Here is a 16,891-nt window from a genome sequence, read left to right as displayed (position 1 = left end):
ACATATATGTGTGTTTTCAGGATTAAAAATACTCTGTACCACCATTTCAAGTGCAAATATAAGAGGATGGCAGGAAATGTGTATACACACGTGAGTTTTGCTAAAACCAGATTAATGGCACTTAAAATGTTTTCATGTTGTAAAAGTTTGCACTGTTGTGATTGAGTATTAGATTTTGCTGGGATTTTTTTTTTCTTTTTGTCTTGTGAGACGACTAAATGTCAAGTAGTGGTGGTGTGGATTAAGTATCAAGTAGCGATTGGAAAATCATTTCATTCCTCGACAAAAGAAATAATTCATTCCTCAATATTTTTGTTCTCGTTGTGGTATTTTTTTAGGATTGGAGGTTTTAAAGCAGGAAACGGCAATTGTTGAAAATGTACCCATTTTGGGACTTTATCAGATTCCAGCTGAGGGCGGAGGCCGGATCGTGCTGTACGGGGACTCCAATTGTTTGGACGACAGTCACCGACAGAAGGGTGAGGGCTGGGCGTGTGGCCACAAAGCAGCTTGGGCTGCCTTACTGATGTATAAAGCCTTCGTCCCCCTTGTCCCTGGAAAGGCCCTGGAAAGGTGCTGGAAGATACAGGACCTGCCGCTGAGCGCCCGGGGCAGCCAGGCACGTCCCAGCTGCTTTGGCTGCGTGGCACGTTCGCTAGGTGTCTAAGTATGGACACACGGAGCAAGCCAAACAAGACTGTGTGTATAGGCTGTGCTGCCTTCCCTGCCCTGCCGCTGTCCTCAGGCTGGTAGATGCTGGGACTGTCGCGTTTTAGTGGAGAGGTGCTCTCCCTGGCAGGCAGACCTGCCCCTGCGTCCCCCTCTGGAGTCTGTACGTCCCAGGCACTGCCATGTGGGGTGCCCTTCCCAGGTCGGACCCGCTTTTTCTGGAGGACCAGCGCTTGGCTCTCCTCCCAGACTTGGGAATTTGGCTGTTGTGAGCCTTCATTAGTGGGGGCATTCAGTATCCTCGTCGGGTGTGGGGGGAGCTTGCAAGGCGGGGACTGGTCCTTGGCATTCCTCCACTTTTTCAGTATCTCTCAGTGCATCCTCCAAATTTGGGGTTTTGAGCCTGGACACAGACTGTTGATTTCTCATTTTGTGAAGGAGGAAATGGGATGTGAAAGTGTTGCATCCTTTGGCCTGGTGAGGTGCCGACACAGCCAGGTCTAAAGCTCATCTTTGGGCTCCCTGGAGAACGGGGCTGGGGAGGGGGGCCGGAGCCTCACACTGGCAAATAGGAACCCGGCCCAAGCACAGAGCGAAGCCACGGGAGCGTGAGCTGGGAGCTGTGTGCATCTCTTGGAGTGAAGTTGAGCTTGACTAAATTCCTAGCGTTTTCTGTAAATCCTTAAAATGTGGTTGGTCTTTTTAAAAAGGTTAAAGTCACAGTTGAAAGAAGATTAATGTTTTATTTCCATAGAGATTTTAAGACTGGAAATCTTCTGGTAAGAGTCTTTATTAAAGTTTTAAATGCCTGAGAGGACTGTCCTCGTTCTAAATCTTCAAGCATGTGGCCAGAGCGCCCTTGAGTGAGCGAAGTGCTTGCTGGCGTCATATGTCAGGGGCCTGTCCAGTCCCGGCTGGCGGCAGTGGGATTGCAGTGATGGATGTGGGCAGAACCCGCATGGAGGCAGTGGGTCTAGGTTCACAGACGCTGCAGCATCTCAGTCTCCTGACGAGAGGACCCTCCGTGTGGGTCTGTGATGAGGGCTGTCGGCCGCTGCCCAGCACCTAGACTCCTTCCCGGGTCCCTCAGAATAACTGACTGTTCCCTGTTCCCATACATTATGGGGCCCACTGGCCCGGATTACTAGACTCTGCACTTGTGTTGACCTTGAATTCACTTCCCAGTGGAGTGCACGCAGTGGTCCTGGCTCACCCCTCGAAGTGTAGATCCAGATCCTTCCCCGAGACAGCCTCCAGAAATTGGCAGAAGCTTTGGTGCCCTGTTCTCTGAGCAATTCTTTGCTCAGTGGGTGTCACGTGGTCTGGCCATCCCTGAGTGGGCTCCATTCTGTCCTCATCGTGAGGGGCCCAGAGCCAGGTGGCGCTCGGGCAGCCTGTCCAGCCCAGCGCCCAGTGACACTGACCCACTTGAGCCCTCGGGCCAGGAGTGAGGCCCACAGTCAGGTCCTGTCCGTCGTACTAGTCTTTGTGGACTGGCGCTGACCGCAGAGGATGTGCGCTTCTCAAGAATAGGTGATCTTCTCACCTCCCGTTTCTCATTTGGGGGGCTTTTATTTTCCTGTAGGGATTCCTTAAAAACACTCTAATCCCTAAACAGCTTGCCCATTGAACCCACAGACTGCTTTTGGCTCCTGGATGCACTCCTTCAGTACACGTCCTACGGGGTGACCCCTCCCAGCCTCAGTCATTCCGGGAACCGGCAGCGCCCTCCCAGCGGAGCCGGCTCGGCCACTCCAGAGAGGATGGAAGGTGAGTGAGCAAGGGTGGGCGCCCGGCTGCCTCAGGAGGCCGTCGTGCCGGCTAGAAACAGAGCCTGTTGGCGAGACCCTGGCTGTTTCCAGTGCTCGCAGGAGGGCTGTTGTCCTGGGAATGGAAAGGACGCACACTCTGAGGTCCCCACACTGCCCCGAGTTAGCGTGTACTGTCCCCTCTCACAGATGGAGCCCCAACTCCTGGGGGTCTGTGGGAAGAAGGGCCAGCGTTTCTGAGCGCTCACCAAGTGCCAGGCACGCAGGTCACCTCCCCAGGGTCTCGCAGAGCTCTGGGAAGTAGATGAAGAGACAGGAGTTGAGAGGTGTAACTGGTTGAGGTCACCGGGCAGTGAGCTGTGGCGACCTGTGGCCTAGCCCGCTGTGTGTCAGACAGGGCTGGCCTGGGTGCGCTCGAGGCCAGAGCGTTCAGGTCCTCACTGTGGGGACCTCCAGAAGGGTAGTGTGAGCTGCAGATGCAATTCTAAATCTTCCAGTGGCCACGCTAAAAAAGCAAAAGGAAACGGGTGAATTCATTTTAGTGAAGTTCTTTGGCCCAGTACACCAAAACATTGTTGAAATGTGACAGCCCTGTTTCAGTTGCTCTGTACCCACACGTGGCTACAGCACTAGACAGCGCAGGTCTAAGAAATAAATTTTGAAATTTGAAAATGCACGGTTTTTTTTTTTGTTTTGTCTGAGAATTAAATACTCCAAGAGAGAAAGCTTTTCTTCCTGAAGCGTATCTATAGAATTATTTTTTTTTTTTAAAGATTTTATTTATTTGAGAGAGAGAGAATGAGAGACAGAGAGCACGAGAGGGAAGAGGGTCAGAGGGAGAAGCAGACTCCCTCCTGAGCAGGGAGCCCGATGCGGGACTCGATCCCGGGACTCCAGGATCATGACCCGAGCCGAAGGCAGTCGCTTAACCAACTGAGCCACCCAGGCGCCCCTGAAGCGTATCTACAGGTTAGATTCCTCGAGTATAACCTCGTGTGTGGAAGTGTGGTCAGTATCGGTCGCCCGGCCACGGCCATGCATCTGGCGTGGTCCTTCTGCTCTGTTCACTCCCTGTGAGCAGTGAGCACGTATCCCTGGGGGCACCAGTCAGCACCTGGGAGCCAGGTTACCAGGGCGCGTGGCGGGCCTGTTGGCGGGAAGACAGACAGGCTGAGGCACCTCCGTTGTCTGTGCATCTTCTGACAACTGTGGTTTTGTGTCGCCGGTGTTGCTGCTGCCCCAGGGAACCACCTGCACCGGTACTCCAAGGTCCTCGAGGCCCGTTTGGGAGGCCCGGAGCCTCGGGCTCTGCCGGCCTGTCCGCACCTGTCATGGGCCAAGCCACAGCCTTTAAACGAGACGGCTCCCAGGTTAGTGCCTTCCTGTGCTTTTCCACTCCTTCTGCGTGGTTTGTGATTCATTACTCTTTTTTTCTAAGAGAATGGAATTTTACTGACATCATTATCAAATCATCCGATCTTCCGGCTTGTCATTTTGTGATGTTATTTAAATTGGTGAGCCCCCACATCGACCTTTAGAATTATGCTCTGGTGGTGTCCTGCCTGAGGAAGCGCTTTGGCTAATTAGCATTTTGTTAGGTTTGGTTGATTCTTGCTTAAGAAGCTGAGATCTGACACTGCTGTCCCTTGAACAGCTCTGATTCCTCTGGCTCAGGTTCTGAAATGCTGACGGGTTATTCTGTCTGTGCGGGGGGCGGGGTGCAGGGGGCTGGGCTGAGACTGCTTGGAGGAGGTGTGCGTTCCCTCTTGGGGCCGGGACGTGTGGCTGTGCCCTCGCCCCGGGGTCCCTGTTGCACCTGTGTGTGTGGTGCCTGGACACTGCGGGTCCACCTGCTGCTTCATCTCACTGATTCCATCGACGCTTCGTCTGCGCCCTTTGCTTTCAGAAGCCACAGCTAGAGTTGTTCCTGCTGTTTCTTCCTGGGCACCTCAGCCAGCTGAGCACACTGCTTCCCATGTTTTCTCCCCCTCACTCCCCCTCCCTGTTTCTGGCCAGAAGAATGGGGACTTGTCCTGATTTGGGATCCTGGCACAGTGAGGCCGGGGCCCGTGCCCCAGGCCAGCTTGGGGCCGGTCCGCCCACACTTCTTTGAGCGGTGCCACGGGCAGCTGTCCCCCTCACCAGCAGCACAGCTCACGCCTCCTGGCCGCTGGGGATCCCCCTGCCAGGCTCCCCCTTAGCTTGGGTCTTGGCATGTGCAGGCTTTGCTGTGGCCGGGGCTGGGGGTGGCAGGGGACAGAGGACCACCATCGATGCTGTGAGCCACCAGGAGGAGGATGCCTGCACGTTGTGAATGGACTCCTCGTGTGCCAATCACAGACCGTTTGTCCTCTTGAGAACACGCTCAGCAGAAGACCGTGGGATTGTAAAGGCTTCATGTCATCTCCTCGTCAGCTCTTTGTTCCTGAAACTTTAATTACAGAGTACTTTTCCATTCTAGTTAACATCTGTCATTTAAAAATTTCTGATAAGATTCCATTTTTACATCCCATTTGTTCATAACCTGCCATTATGTAGCATTCAGACCAGACTTTTGTTCCAGCTGTGGTCAGCACTTCCTACTCAGCGGACAGTCAGTGTTGGCCAGAGTTGCCAAAGCCCAGTTTCTCCGCACAGTGCTGTTCAGGACTCAGAAGCAGATAAGGCTGTCCTTGGTCCTTACACGTGCCCACATCAGGAATCTGGCCGCCACCAGCCAGCTATCAAGGACAGCGTGTAGCGCCTGGGATTTGGCGTCTGCCAGCACTCTCGAGAATTGCTTCTTAACACGCCCAGTCAGCCTCCCCCTTAATCTCATATGAAACATTTTGTTGAAAATTATTTTCAGTCCTCAGTCTGGGTCTCGATTCTGAAGCTGAGAGATCGGAAACCATGTCAGACAGCTCTAGACAGCCCTGGAAAGGCCTGGTGTCCATCAGGCCAATGCTGAGCGCCAAGTTTCTGTCTGCCTCTGAAATGACCCCCTTCTCGGTTTCGTTGTTGGGCATCAGGTGTCCTTACTTAGAGCAGTCGCAGGAATGTCACGCCCGAGAGGAACCTCTAGGCAAGGCGGCTCCTCCGTCCTTCTGTTGGGAGTGTCCTGAATCTCTCAGACTACAACGCAGTGTGCCGTTTTCCATGATTGTGGAAAGTGGCATGGCCAGATAATTAAATGCCAGAGCAGGATCTCGCGTCAGAATTTAAGCACAGCCTGCATCTGTTCAGCTGCAGGGTCATAAAGCTTATCTGGCCTTGATTCCATAACTTCACCTTGTCAGTTTAATTTTCGGATGATGAAATTTGCAACGTAAAGTCCCACCCCCGTGAGGCAGGACAGGTGTCGGGCTCACCAGTGTTTTCCAAGCGGCTGCCCAGCTGCAAGTAGGTGAGAGTAGTTTCTCTCCTTCCTGCGCGGAAAGGGCCCTTCCCAGACCCGGGGTCGCCTGGTGCCGCTTCACCCCCGGTGCCCGGAGAACGGGTGTCTCTTTACCTCAGTCGGCCAGAGTACAAGACAAGCCGACCACTTCCAGAAGAATAAGAAGCAGAAAAATGGGGAATTCATAATCAGCAAACACACTGTATTCCTTTCCCCCGAGCCAGCCAGAGCCGTCTTCAGGCGGCCTGTTTGCACTCTGCTCTAGTCTAGGTCCCCTCCCCAGCTGTTTGCTGCCCTGTGCAGCGTGTCAGCCTCTCTGTTCTTTAGGTATGATCCTGAAACGCTGGGGTCTCAGAATCAGGAACGAGAAGAGCAGTGCTACTACCGTTCTCTCTTTCCCATCCTGGCCTAGCACGCAGGGTCGATGCTCATTCCCGTGGTTTGCGTCTCTCGATTGCTCCCCTGTTACGTGTGTGCCTCGTCCTCCATCCTCGTGGTGGCGTCCTTGAGGACAGAGGGGTGGTCTGGTTCCCGGCACCCGTGGAGCCTCCTAGGCCGCCTTGGTCCACGTTCATCAGAAAGCAGGCTCGGCCGGCCGTGGTGCCTCATGGCAGAGACGTGCATGCACCTCCCTGCCGGCCTGGGTCCCTGAGCCCTGGCTTCAGCTGTTGTGCTCAGGCTCCTTTCAGAGCTTAATGTTTGCTTTCCTCTCCCACTGCTTGGCAGCCTGTCCAGTTCAAGCAGAAGGAGGCTCTGTGGGGCCTGTTAGGAGCCCAGTAGAACTGGCCCCTCCCCAGAATACTCCTGTCACACGCATGTGGACTTGATTTGACATTTCTGTCTTGGGACCTCTAAGCTGTCACTAGCGTTGCTATGCTGTTGGGCTTAGGTAGGTGTCAGTGGGACATCACTTCGCTTTTCTCTTTAAATCACTTTTTATTTCTTAGGTATTGGCTAAGCATCATAAGCTAGTACAGTTGCTTATTTTTATTTTGTTTTAATCCATTTTCATGAAGTAATCTTTGGAAACATCAGAAGCTGCTCTCCATCGACCTGGACAAAGTGGTATTGCCCAACTTTCGATCGAACCGCCCTCAAGTGAGACCATTGTCTCCCGGAGAGAGCGGTGCCTGGGACATGCCTGGAGGTCAGTTCTTAGGTGCTTCAGTGTGCTCAGCCCTACTCTGGTTTGTTCCGGTGCCCCGCCCCCGTCCCCTGCAGGGTGGGCCAGATGCACCTGTCTTTGCCCTCCTCGGAGCATCTGGTCCAGGCTTTCTTTGTGGTATGAATTAAGGCCAGAAGTGGGCCTCAGAGATTAACACACCGTGTTCCCTTCAGAACATTCTACTGTGATTTTCGAATTTGAAGTTCTTTCAGGATAGCCAGGCGTTACACTTAAAATTCTTCCAGTAGAGTAATTTGCACACTCTTGTCAAAGTTCTGCAAGCAGACATGTATGATGCATCCCTGGGAATACCTGTCATCTGCTGGTTTTGGTCCCAGCCAGTGGCTGAGCCACCCTGGCCCCTAAACCCTCAGCCCAGAGGTCTCCACGGATTCTCTGTTCTGGCCCACTTGGGATGGGACTTTACTAGGCTGGGATACTCCATTGAAAGCGGGTCTGTGCCCCTCAGCTGATCTGATTGTGTCCCCTCACCCCAAGTGACATAAAAAGTCCCCTCCACAGGCAATGGCTTTCAGCCTGACGAGACCATTTGGGACAGGTTCTCCCTTACCTGAAACAACTGATGTCCAGTCATTCCAGCAAGGCATGGGCAGCAGTTTCTCTCTAGAGATCCCTTTGCTCTTCCAAGAGGTTACAGCTCCTCCATGGGATCCCTGGTTCCAGGAACTGGCGTGCCATGGCCCATGTGTTCCAACCCTGGGAATTTTGTGTGGTGATGCCAAGCTCCTGAGGGCATTGCCTGTACTCATGGGGTGTACCAATGATGGTTAGTTCTGGAACCAAGGGTCTGCCAGTTGCCACTCTTAACTTCTGACCACATGTCGCATCGGTGGAAGACTTTCCCAGGAGGGTGGGGGCATGGCCAGCCGTCCTTACTCCCTGCCCAGCCTCCCTCCTCGTCCTCCCACTCAGCTGCTCTGATACCAGCACCTCCTTTCCTTCCCAGTGTCCAGACTCCTCCGTCTTGTAATGCAAGGGAGGGAAACCGAAAGCAGCTCTAGGCACCCCTGTTGTAGGTTGTCTATGACAGAGGAAGGGCCAGTCATGGGCTCCATTTGAGGTGGCATAGGGAGTGGAAGGAGCAAAAACCTCACCTCAGGACACCCCTCCTGCCCTCACTCCCGAGGCTGCTTATCTGAGAATCTCTCATTTGTTCTCTGCGGATGGCCTGGGTCACTTCACCTCAGGTTTCAGATGATGTCTGCCCCGTGAGCCTCACTGACGCAGGTAGCTAGGATTTTGTTTGTGACGTGTTGGCCTCTGAGGCAGAGGCCGTGGCCGAAGAGCTCTGGTGCCCCTGACCATTGCTGTGCTCTTGCAGGGATCATGCCTGGCCGCTACAACCAGGAGGTGGGCCAGACCATCCCCGTGTTTGCCTTCCTGGGAGCCATGGTGGTCCTGGCCTTCTTTGTGGTACAGATCAACAAGGCCAGAAGCAGGCCGAAGCGCAGGAAGCCCAGGGTGAAGCGCCCCCAGCTTATGCAGCAGGCTCACCCGCCAAAGACCCCTTCCGTGTGACACCAGACCAGCTGACTGCGAGAGCCAAAGAGAGCCTTCGAGGACGGCCATGAGGGGTGGGCAGCGCTGGCGGTTTCCAGGGGCAGCCCCGCTGGAAAGGGATCAGGTCTCCAGCTGCAGTGGCGTAGAGTCTGTCCTCAGTGGGCCTCGCGGGGACCTGCGGGAGGGGCTTGCTCGCGGATCAGCCTCCAGGGAGACCTCCTGCGGTCCCTGCGCGCACCTGGAGGGGCCCTGGGCGGGCTGGCTGGGGGCCCCTGACCCGAGGGGCGTGCCGAGTTACACCAGCGGGCGCTCTGACCAAGCTGAACTGTGCTCCTCAAAGGCTATTTTCTATATTTATTGTTGGGAAAAGTCACTTTAAAGACTTGTGCTATTTGGAAGCAAAGCTATTTTTTTTGTCAGTGGAATGCGGTTTTTTTACTATGACATCATGAGGAATAACACAGATTCCGTGATCTCCTTTTTGATGAAAGGACAGACTGAGATTTGAAGGAAACTTGCACAGATCTGTGAAACATAGACCTTCGCTTTATTTTTATAAGTATCAACTGCCATCATGTTTTGTAATTTGGGGTCTTGATTTCACCATTGTCGGTGAAGAAAATTTTCAATAAATATGCATTATCTGTATGGAGCTGAAAAGGGTGTAGCAGGCTCTTCTTCCCCCTGCCCCATTTCTCCCTGAGGACCTGCTGGAACGGGTTCCCAGTCAGCCTGCTGGGTCAGGGTGGGGGGTGGGGGTGGGTTGTTTGAGCTATAACTCACATACTATAAAATTCTCTGACGTGTCCGATTCAGTGGTTTTTAGTTTATTCCCAAGGTTGTGTAAGCGTCACCCTTGTGATTCCAGAACATTATCATCACCCCCAAAAACAAACTGTTGCCATTCAGAAATCAAGCTCTCGTCCTTCCCTCCAAGCCCATGACAACCCCTCTTGTACGTGGAGGTACCTGGCCCAAACATTGCACCCACACGGAATCATGTGATACGTGGCCCATTGTTTCCCCTTAGCACGTTTGTAAGACCCACTCGTGTGGTAGCACGACCAGGACGTCATGCCTTTTCAGGGCCCGGGCACCAGTGCAGCGTGCGGATGGGCTCGCTTGGTATATCCATTCCTCAGTCGGTGGACATCGGGACTGTTCTCCTTTTTGGCTCTTAGGATTACTCATGCTAAGAGTATTTGTGTACAGGTTTGTGTGTGGACATCAGTTTTCATCTCTGTTGGGTGTAAATACCCAGAAGTAAGATCTTAGAGCACCCCTGTTTACCTTTCTGAGAAACTGCCAAGCCTTCTTGTCCAAAGCAAACATGCCATTTTATATTCCCAGCGGCTGGGCATGAGGGTCCCCAGCTCTCCATGGCCTCCCCCAGGTCCGTGAGCGCGCAGCCTTCCAGCACAGCGTGGCTGTTGAGTGGTGTCTTCATTGTGGTTGGGATTTGCATTTTCCTAAAGAGGAATGATGTTGAACATGTTTTCAGGTGTTTGTGGCCATCTCTACGTCTTCTTCGGAGACTTGTCTGTATTTGGATTCAGTTTGTGATTGGGTTTTCTTTGTCAGGGAGTTGTAAGAGCTGTTTTCATACCCCAGGTCCCCGTCCCTCACCAGGTGTGTGACTTACAGATGTGTGTTCTTGTTCTTTCGGTTGTCTTCTCACTTTCCTGATGGTCTCCTTCGAAGCATGAAAGTGTCTCATTTTATCTGCCAGGTGCCATTTGTAGGAAACCATGACCTAATCCAGGGCAGCCCGTTAATACTTAACCCTTGCCCGTCCAGTCTGTTTCCGTATGCCAACCGGCTGACCTGAGCCTTCACGTCGCAGGTGAGGACAGACTGACCAGAGGGGCAGAGTCCGATCAGGGTGCTCCTGAGGTCCTGGGACCAAAAAGTCCCAGGCCACAGGATGAGGGGAAGTCGCTAAGGTCCACCTCTCCCTGCGACAGGCCATTCTTGGCGGTCACATTGGTGACCTTGCGGCTCCTTGCACTCTGCTGCTGCTTCGAGGCATTGCAGGCATCTCTTGGGTCCCCGCAAAGCTCTCTCAACCCAAGCAGCCCGGAGGACGTAAGCATTCGGTAGCCCTGCGGTCCGAGGGTGAGCCGTGGGTCCGAGGGTAGCCTCAGTGTGGCAGAACCAGGGGCTTGTGCGTTGTTATGGGGCCTTCTGGTCCCGCTACCTGTCCTCCACAGCTGTGGGCTCACCTGTGTGTGCTGCTCGGCACTGTGGAAGCCAGAGTCACAGCCTGTCCTCGTGCACAGGCAGGTCCTGGGAATGAGGACATGGCCTCGGAGTCAGACAGCAAGGTTGTGGGAGCTGGGACTGACTGGAATGCCCAGGCCTTATCTCGGGGACAGCACATCTTTAGATTGTTCCAGAGAAGCTTGAAACCTGGAGTATGTTGGCAAATGATTGAATTAGAGACGTATTTTGTGACTTAGACTCTCTCTCCATCTCTGTTGTAAAGTTCCCCTGACACCGTAGGCCATGTGGCTGTGGAACACAGTTCTAGACCCCAGAGTCTCCCTGCCAGCTGAAGGCCGTAGGTGTGCCTGTCTCTCTGCGGACTTGGACATCTCCTCCCCGAAAGATGGAACTTGGACCTGGGAGTGTCTCCTGTTCCTGCCTGCTGGGAAGGTCCCTCACCTGGCCTTTGAGGTCAGTGTCCACAGGTGTCCCTTCTCTTCGGGACTGGCCCTCCTGTTTAGACGGGGTGGACCGTGCCAGCCGGGGCACACACATGTATGGTGTAGGTTCGGGTGTAGGGTCCGTGGGTCGCATAGTTGGGACAGGGCAAGAACAGAAGAGTTGTTAGCAAGTAGGATTTTTAGGGACCTGTGGTTACCGCAGCTCCATGAAGGGAAACTGCATGGGGGATGATGTAGCAAGGTGAAGTTCAGTAGAGACCATGTGAAGACTCTAGTGGACCTCTGAGTACGGGGCAGCTTCCTAGCCATCCTGGAGCCCTGGGTGTGGATGGGGGTGTGCCCAGGAGCTGGCACCCTGTTCTGTGATGTGCCTGCCAAAAAGCGCTGTGTTAATAGAGGTGTAACGTGTAAAAAAGCAGGTGGATCCTTTACTGTCTGCTAGCCAGAGGGGTATTCTCAGGAGCTGTGTGCTGGGCTGATGGCACTAAGTAGACTATGTGCATTGAGTCTCTGTGCATGGCTGGGGGCCGGTACCTGGCCCAGAACCACACCGCTGGTGCAGGCAGGATTGGAGCGGAGCCTGTGCACCTCACTTTTGGGGCAGTGACACACTAGGAGCATGACCGGACATGGAGGCCTTGGACAGAGCCGTAGGAGGACGGGAGGGGATGGATGAGTGGGTGACGCTGAGCTGAGAGAGGTCTTCCATGGGGAGTGCTCCCCTGGAAAGGGGACAAGGTCTCTGGAGAGAACCAGTTGATAATGGGGTCTCGAAAACAGATGTCCTCTCCTAAAAGAGAGCCCTTGTCGGTGGTTGCACCAGGATGCCCAGGGTCCACCTGGGAGGTATGAAGAGGATGTCACCATCCAGGCACAGGTGTCGAACTGCACCCCAGCTGTAGCCTCAGGCTCCAGTTCCAGCCCGGCTGCTTCCTGCTGGGGGCCCTCCTCACCGAGCCATGCTCCGTTGTGTCAGCTGTTGTCAGTGATAGATCATTCCACGGTGACAGACGTGTGTGATGGCTGCGCCCAGGCTGGGCCAATTCCCTGCTTGTAGGGGATCCTTTGTTGCCCTGGCGTGAACTCCCATCATCCCAGAGAGCACCTACATCTTTAAAAAAAAAAAAAAAGTCAACCCACCACAACCGCAGATACATCTGAGGGAGCAGGCTGGGCATGGAGGTTAGCCCCAGGGCTCATCCCTAACTGTGCTGTCTCTCAGGAGCAAGGCAGGGGTCCTGTCTGCAGGAACCTTGAAGGTGCTGTGTGGAGGTGAGCCGGAAACGGGGATGCTGGGTGCCCCATCACCACCCTCAGCCCCGCCTTAGGGGACACGAGGGTCTGAGGTCTTGCACGTGACTGTGTCCATCCTGTGTGCTCCCACAGGAGGGGGCCCCATGCACGGTGGCCCTGAGTGCATCTGCCCCAGCAGTGAAGCGGATGCACTGTGTCTGCAGAGTGCTCACCACCCTCCTGGCATTGGCCTGGGTCTTGCATGCATGAAGCCACCTGGGCGTCTCAGCCACCTGTGATGCTCTCACTGCCATTTCCCAGGTAAGAAAACCAAAGTGAGACCAGCATTCCAGCCCAGGTCTAGCCTGGGCCTCTTGATGCCAGGCTGCTTCCCCTTTTCCCATGGCAGGAAGGATGCCCACTTACCGGTAATAATGGGGGTGCTATTTAGATTTAGATTTGCTGGACATAAAATGGAGTCGGGGAGTCGTATGTAGATGAAATAGAAGTTTCCAGAGAAATAGTAAGATTCTTGATTTTTTTTTTTATTTAAATGGTTGGTATTACTCACATAAGTGATATTAACACACAGGATGTTGGTTTCATTTGCTGGTAACAGGGGGCACTGCAGGTGAGTCGCTTAGAAATACACATTCCTGGGCCTGGCCCCAGACTTAAAATCATAGGCTCCTTGGGAAGAGCTTTGAAATCTGTTTTACAAGCTCCCCATAAACAACCACCATACAACCCAGCTATTCCACGGCTAGGCGTAGACCCAAAAGAATTGAAAACAGGTGTTTGAGCAAAATCTGTACATGATCTTTCACAGCCACACTGTTCACAATGGCCAAAAGCTGAAAACAACCCAAATGTGTGTGTCAGCAGATGAGCGGATGAGCAGAAAGTGGCACATCCTGACACCGGGACATTTTTCAGCCACTAAAGGATGAAGTACTGACCCTGAACCTCAACAACGTCCTGCTGAGTGAAGGAAGCCAGACACAAAAGGCCACAGAGCGTGTGATCGCGTGTTTGTGAAATGTCCGGGACAGGCGGCTGCAGGGACAGACAACTGGCTAGTGTGCTCGTGGGCGCGGGTAGCGACTGCTCATGGGTACAGGGCTTTCCTTTGGGGGATGGAATGTTCTGGAACTCCGTGGCGGCGGTGGTTGCACAACATTGTGAATGCAGTCTACACCATAGGACTATGCTTTTCGGGGGCTCCGATGGTGGATTTTATGTGATTTACCACCCAAACCCCCACATCTCCCCAAGGTGTTCTTGTACCAGGCGTGGGGGCAGGGAGAGGCAGAGGGGCCCAAGGGTCGGGCCAGGCGCCGTCCTCACTGCCCTGCCATCAGCCTGCTGTCTGGCCGCTGAAACAGCACCCCCCACCCTTTGGCTGCGAGGGTGCAGTGCCCTCCCTTCACCCACAGCTGGGTTCTGGGTCCTAACTCAGGGCACCAGCCCCTCATTGAGGCGGGTGGGGGGACAGCAGCACTTGGCATAGCCCATGCCCTTGGGCCGTGTTTCACCCGGAGGCCCAGCCCCTGCCCTGAGTATGGGGTGGGGGCGGGTGGGTGGGGGTCGCAGACCTCTAGCTTCTCTGAGGGGCCCAAGCGTCAGAACCCAGGGTATTGGGTGAATCCGTTTCCTGTTGCCACTGTGGCAAGTTTCTGTGAAGTTGGGGCCGCAAACACATTTAGTCTCTTATAGTTCTGGCGGTTGGAAAGCCAAAATCAGCCTCTGGGCTGAAAGAGGTGTGGGCAGCTCTGGCTCCCTCCGGAGGCTCCCGGGGAGAACCAGCTTCCAGGCCTTTCCCAGCCCCTAGAGGGGCCTGCGTTCCTCCTCCACCTCCAAAGTCCTGACCCCGCCTTCTCCTCCCTGACCTCTGACCCTCCTGTGTCCCCGTGGTCAGGGCGCTGGGGTGATACTGAGGGCCCAGCCGGCCCACACAGGACACTCGCACCATCTCAGGGTCCCTACTTGTCACCGGCAGAGTCCCTTTTGCTGTGTCCATTCACGCGTTCACGGGCCTGGGGTCAGGATGAGGACATGTTCACGAGCTGTCACTCCGCCGGGCACGCTGGGTCCCTCTGTCCCCTAGCTGTGGTTCGTTTGCGCAAGAGAACTGCGGGTCCGTGGTCAGCTGCTGCGGGTGGACCTGCCCGTGACAGGCCGCGGGCTCCTGGCGCCTGAAGAGCTGAGGCTTTGCGCCTTCCGCGGCTGGTTCAGCCCAGCCGGCTTCTGTTAAGCTGCCCGAGGCCTGGGGCAAACGCCGAGGAAAACGGGGGGGCCGTGGGCCCAGGGGCACAGTGAGGCAGGGTCTCTTCCTGCAAAGAACCGTGCTCCTCCTGCACATTACCTTAGCAGCTCTGGGGGGGCTATGTGGCGATCTGGATGCCCGCCCCAGAACACGGTCACCGAAGCTCTGAGGTTGAGTCCAGCTCTGGTTCCTCCAGAAGAGTTCCTTGGGCAGCCAGTGTTCAGAACGCTCTTCCAGAAGCTCAGAATCAGACCGAGGGAAAGACACATAAATACCAGTAATGGAATTTGACACGCACTATTTCCAACGACACCTACTGCCCACTTCTGTGCCGAGAGCACGTTCTCCTGAGTCCTCCCAACAGCCCTGTAGGGTGGAAGCTGTTGTGATCCCATTTCCCAAGTGGTGCCAGCGAGGCCCCGACCCAGACCGCAGAGCCAGTGCACAAGGGGAGCCGGGGACTCTGGCCCCTGGGACCTGCCCTTATCCACCTTCCAGAACTTTCTAAGGGGTATGAGCACTGGGGTCCGGGGTAACAAGTGAGGTCTTTCTCCCTGCAGTTCTGAACCTATCAGGTGACTCATAACAAACTGTGTGGAGAAGGAAAGGAGCTGGACCCTGGAGAAGAACCGTGGATGACAGGTGCTCCCCTTTTGGGATGACGCAGAAGGGGGACGGCTCCCGCGTGGGGGCACTGGGCCGAGCCACCACCTGCCTGGTCCCCTGAGGCGCCAGTGTGCACCCCACCCTAGCCATCCGCCGCCCCCCCCACCCCCTGCAGGGATGGGGCCCCCAGGGCGCCTCTCCGTAGCAGCCCAGCTGGAAAGGTCACATAGCCCTGGGAGGCCCTGGGAGACCAGCAGGGGGTGCATATCAAAGCCTCTCAGAACTAAGAGGTTTTCTTCACTGAGTGGAATTTCACAGCCCAGTGGCCAATTTCTAAGTCATGCACGTTAATGGGCAGCTAATGAGGTGTCCAGGCAGGGACTTGGAGGTGCCCCAGGCTCCAGAGCCCAGATTAAGAAGTACAAAGCCAGCCGCTGGTGAGGCTCTTGATCTCCTCTCACTGCCTTAGGGTGGATGTGGGGGGAGCGGGTCAGAGCTGTGCAGCTTTTGAGGTTTGAGCCTGGGCTTGGTCTCCACCCTCCAGCTGCCTGGGCTGCTGCCTGGCTCCACCTGCCACCCCCAGGTGCCCACCACCCTGCTCAGGGGGCCGAAGACCTCCTTGCGTTCCTGGAAAACCTCCAGAAGGTCAGCCTGACCCTCCAGAAGGAGGGGGTGGGGTTTCAACGTCTCCTACAGCAAGAAAGGCCTTTCCCAGTGCCTGATCCGGGTCTCCACGCTGGAGGACAGCAGAACACGGAGGCCTTCCCGGGGACTCGCCACTCCCCTGAATGCCTCCCCTCCTCCCTTCACCAAGGGTGCACAGACTTGTCACCTTCCTCCCAGGAGCTCCTCCAGATGCCCCTGCTCCTGGAGCCTCGTGGTCACTCCCCCTCCCTTTGGACCATGCCTGTTTGGTCCTGATCTCCTCACAGGTCACCCCTTCTTCCAGAGTGGAGACCTCTTTCACCTCTGATTCGCTCTGTTTGTTGAATGACTGTCTGACAGAATGAGAACACAGACCCCAGATACGTGGGGAGCAGGGTGCTGAATAGTGTGCCCTAGAGCCTGTGGATGTGACACTATATGGAAAAGGGGTCTCTGCAGGTGTAGTGAAGGTAAGGATCTGGAGATGAGATCATCCTGGGGAGGTGGTGTGTGAAGATGGAGCCCTGGGCCCTCAGGAGCTGGACGAGGCAGGAGGGGTTACCCACTGGAGTCTTTGGGGATCGTGGCCCTGCCAGCAGCCCCTCGGGATTCGATGTGAGGGCTCAGTGAGATGCCTGGCACCAGCTGCAGGGCCGGGCTCCGAGCACTGCTCAGCTGGTGGCAGCCTGAGTACCACTCGAGACGTGGTCCAGCTGTGCACTCCCGGGCCACCATCCCAGGTCCCTTTCGAGGTTCGTGCTAACAGGCTGGTCACTCGGCAGGCCCCGTGCTTACTGAACACGCTGTGTGTGGAACCTGCAAAGATACAATCAGTCTGCTGGTGACGCAGTTGGGATTAAGACCGTTGGAAACCACACGGAGAAGAAGCCCTTGGCGCTGATCTGGTGTCTGCCAGATAAGGACTGATTGGGTGAGGCTCCAGGGCCTTGGAGATGTTTAACTTCAAGCTGCAGT

At 55.1% G+C, this 16,891-nt stretch overlaps 1 protein-coding gene across 3 annotated transcripts in view; it reads left to right on the top strand.

Moving 5' to 3' along the window:
- MBTPS1 (membrane bound transcription factor peptidase, site 1) overlaps nt 1-9,160 on the top strand; it is a 52,459-nt gene extending 43,299 nt beyond the window's left edge. For all 3 annotated transcript variants that reach the window (XM_025860285.2, XM_025860286.2, XM_073882339.1), the window contains 5 exons: nt 339-479; nt 2,308-2,439; nt 3,682-3,808; nt 6,831-6,961; nt 8,322-9,160. In XM_025860285.2, coding sequence (XP_025716070.1) covers nt 339-479; nt 2,308-2,439; nt 3,682-3,808; nt 6,831-6,961; nt 8,322-8,518 — 728 coding nt within the window. In that variant the 3' untranslated portion in view covers nt 8,519-9,160. The remainder of the gene's footprint in view (nt 1-338; nt 480-2,307; nt 2,440-3,681; nt 3,809-6,830; nt 6,962-8,321) is intronic.
- Nucleotides 9,161-16,891: the final 7,731 nt, after the last annotated feature.

The sequence above is a fragment of the Callorhinus ursinus genome, unplaced genomic scaffold, assembly GCF_003265705.2.
Source record: "Callorhinus ursinus isolate GAN/ISIS: 27379988/994484 unplaced genomic scaffold, GSC_fseal_2.0 scaffold46, whole genome shotgun sequence".
Lineage (NCBI taxonomy): Eukaryota > Metazoa > Chordata > Mammalia > Carnivora > Otariidae > Callorhinus > Callorhinus ursinus.
This window is presented reverse-complemented; position numbering and strand designations above follow the sequence as displayed.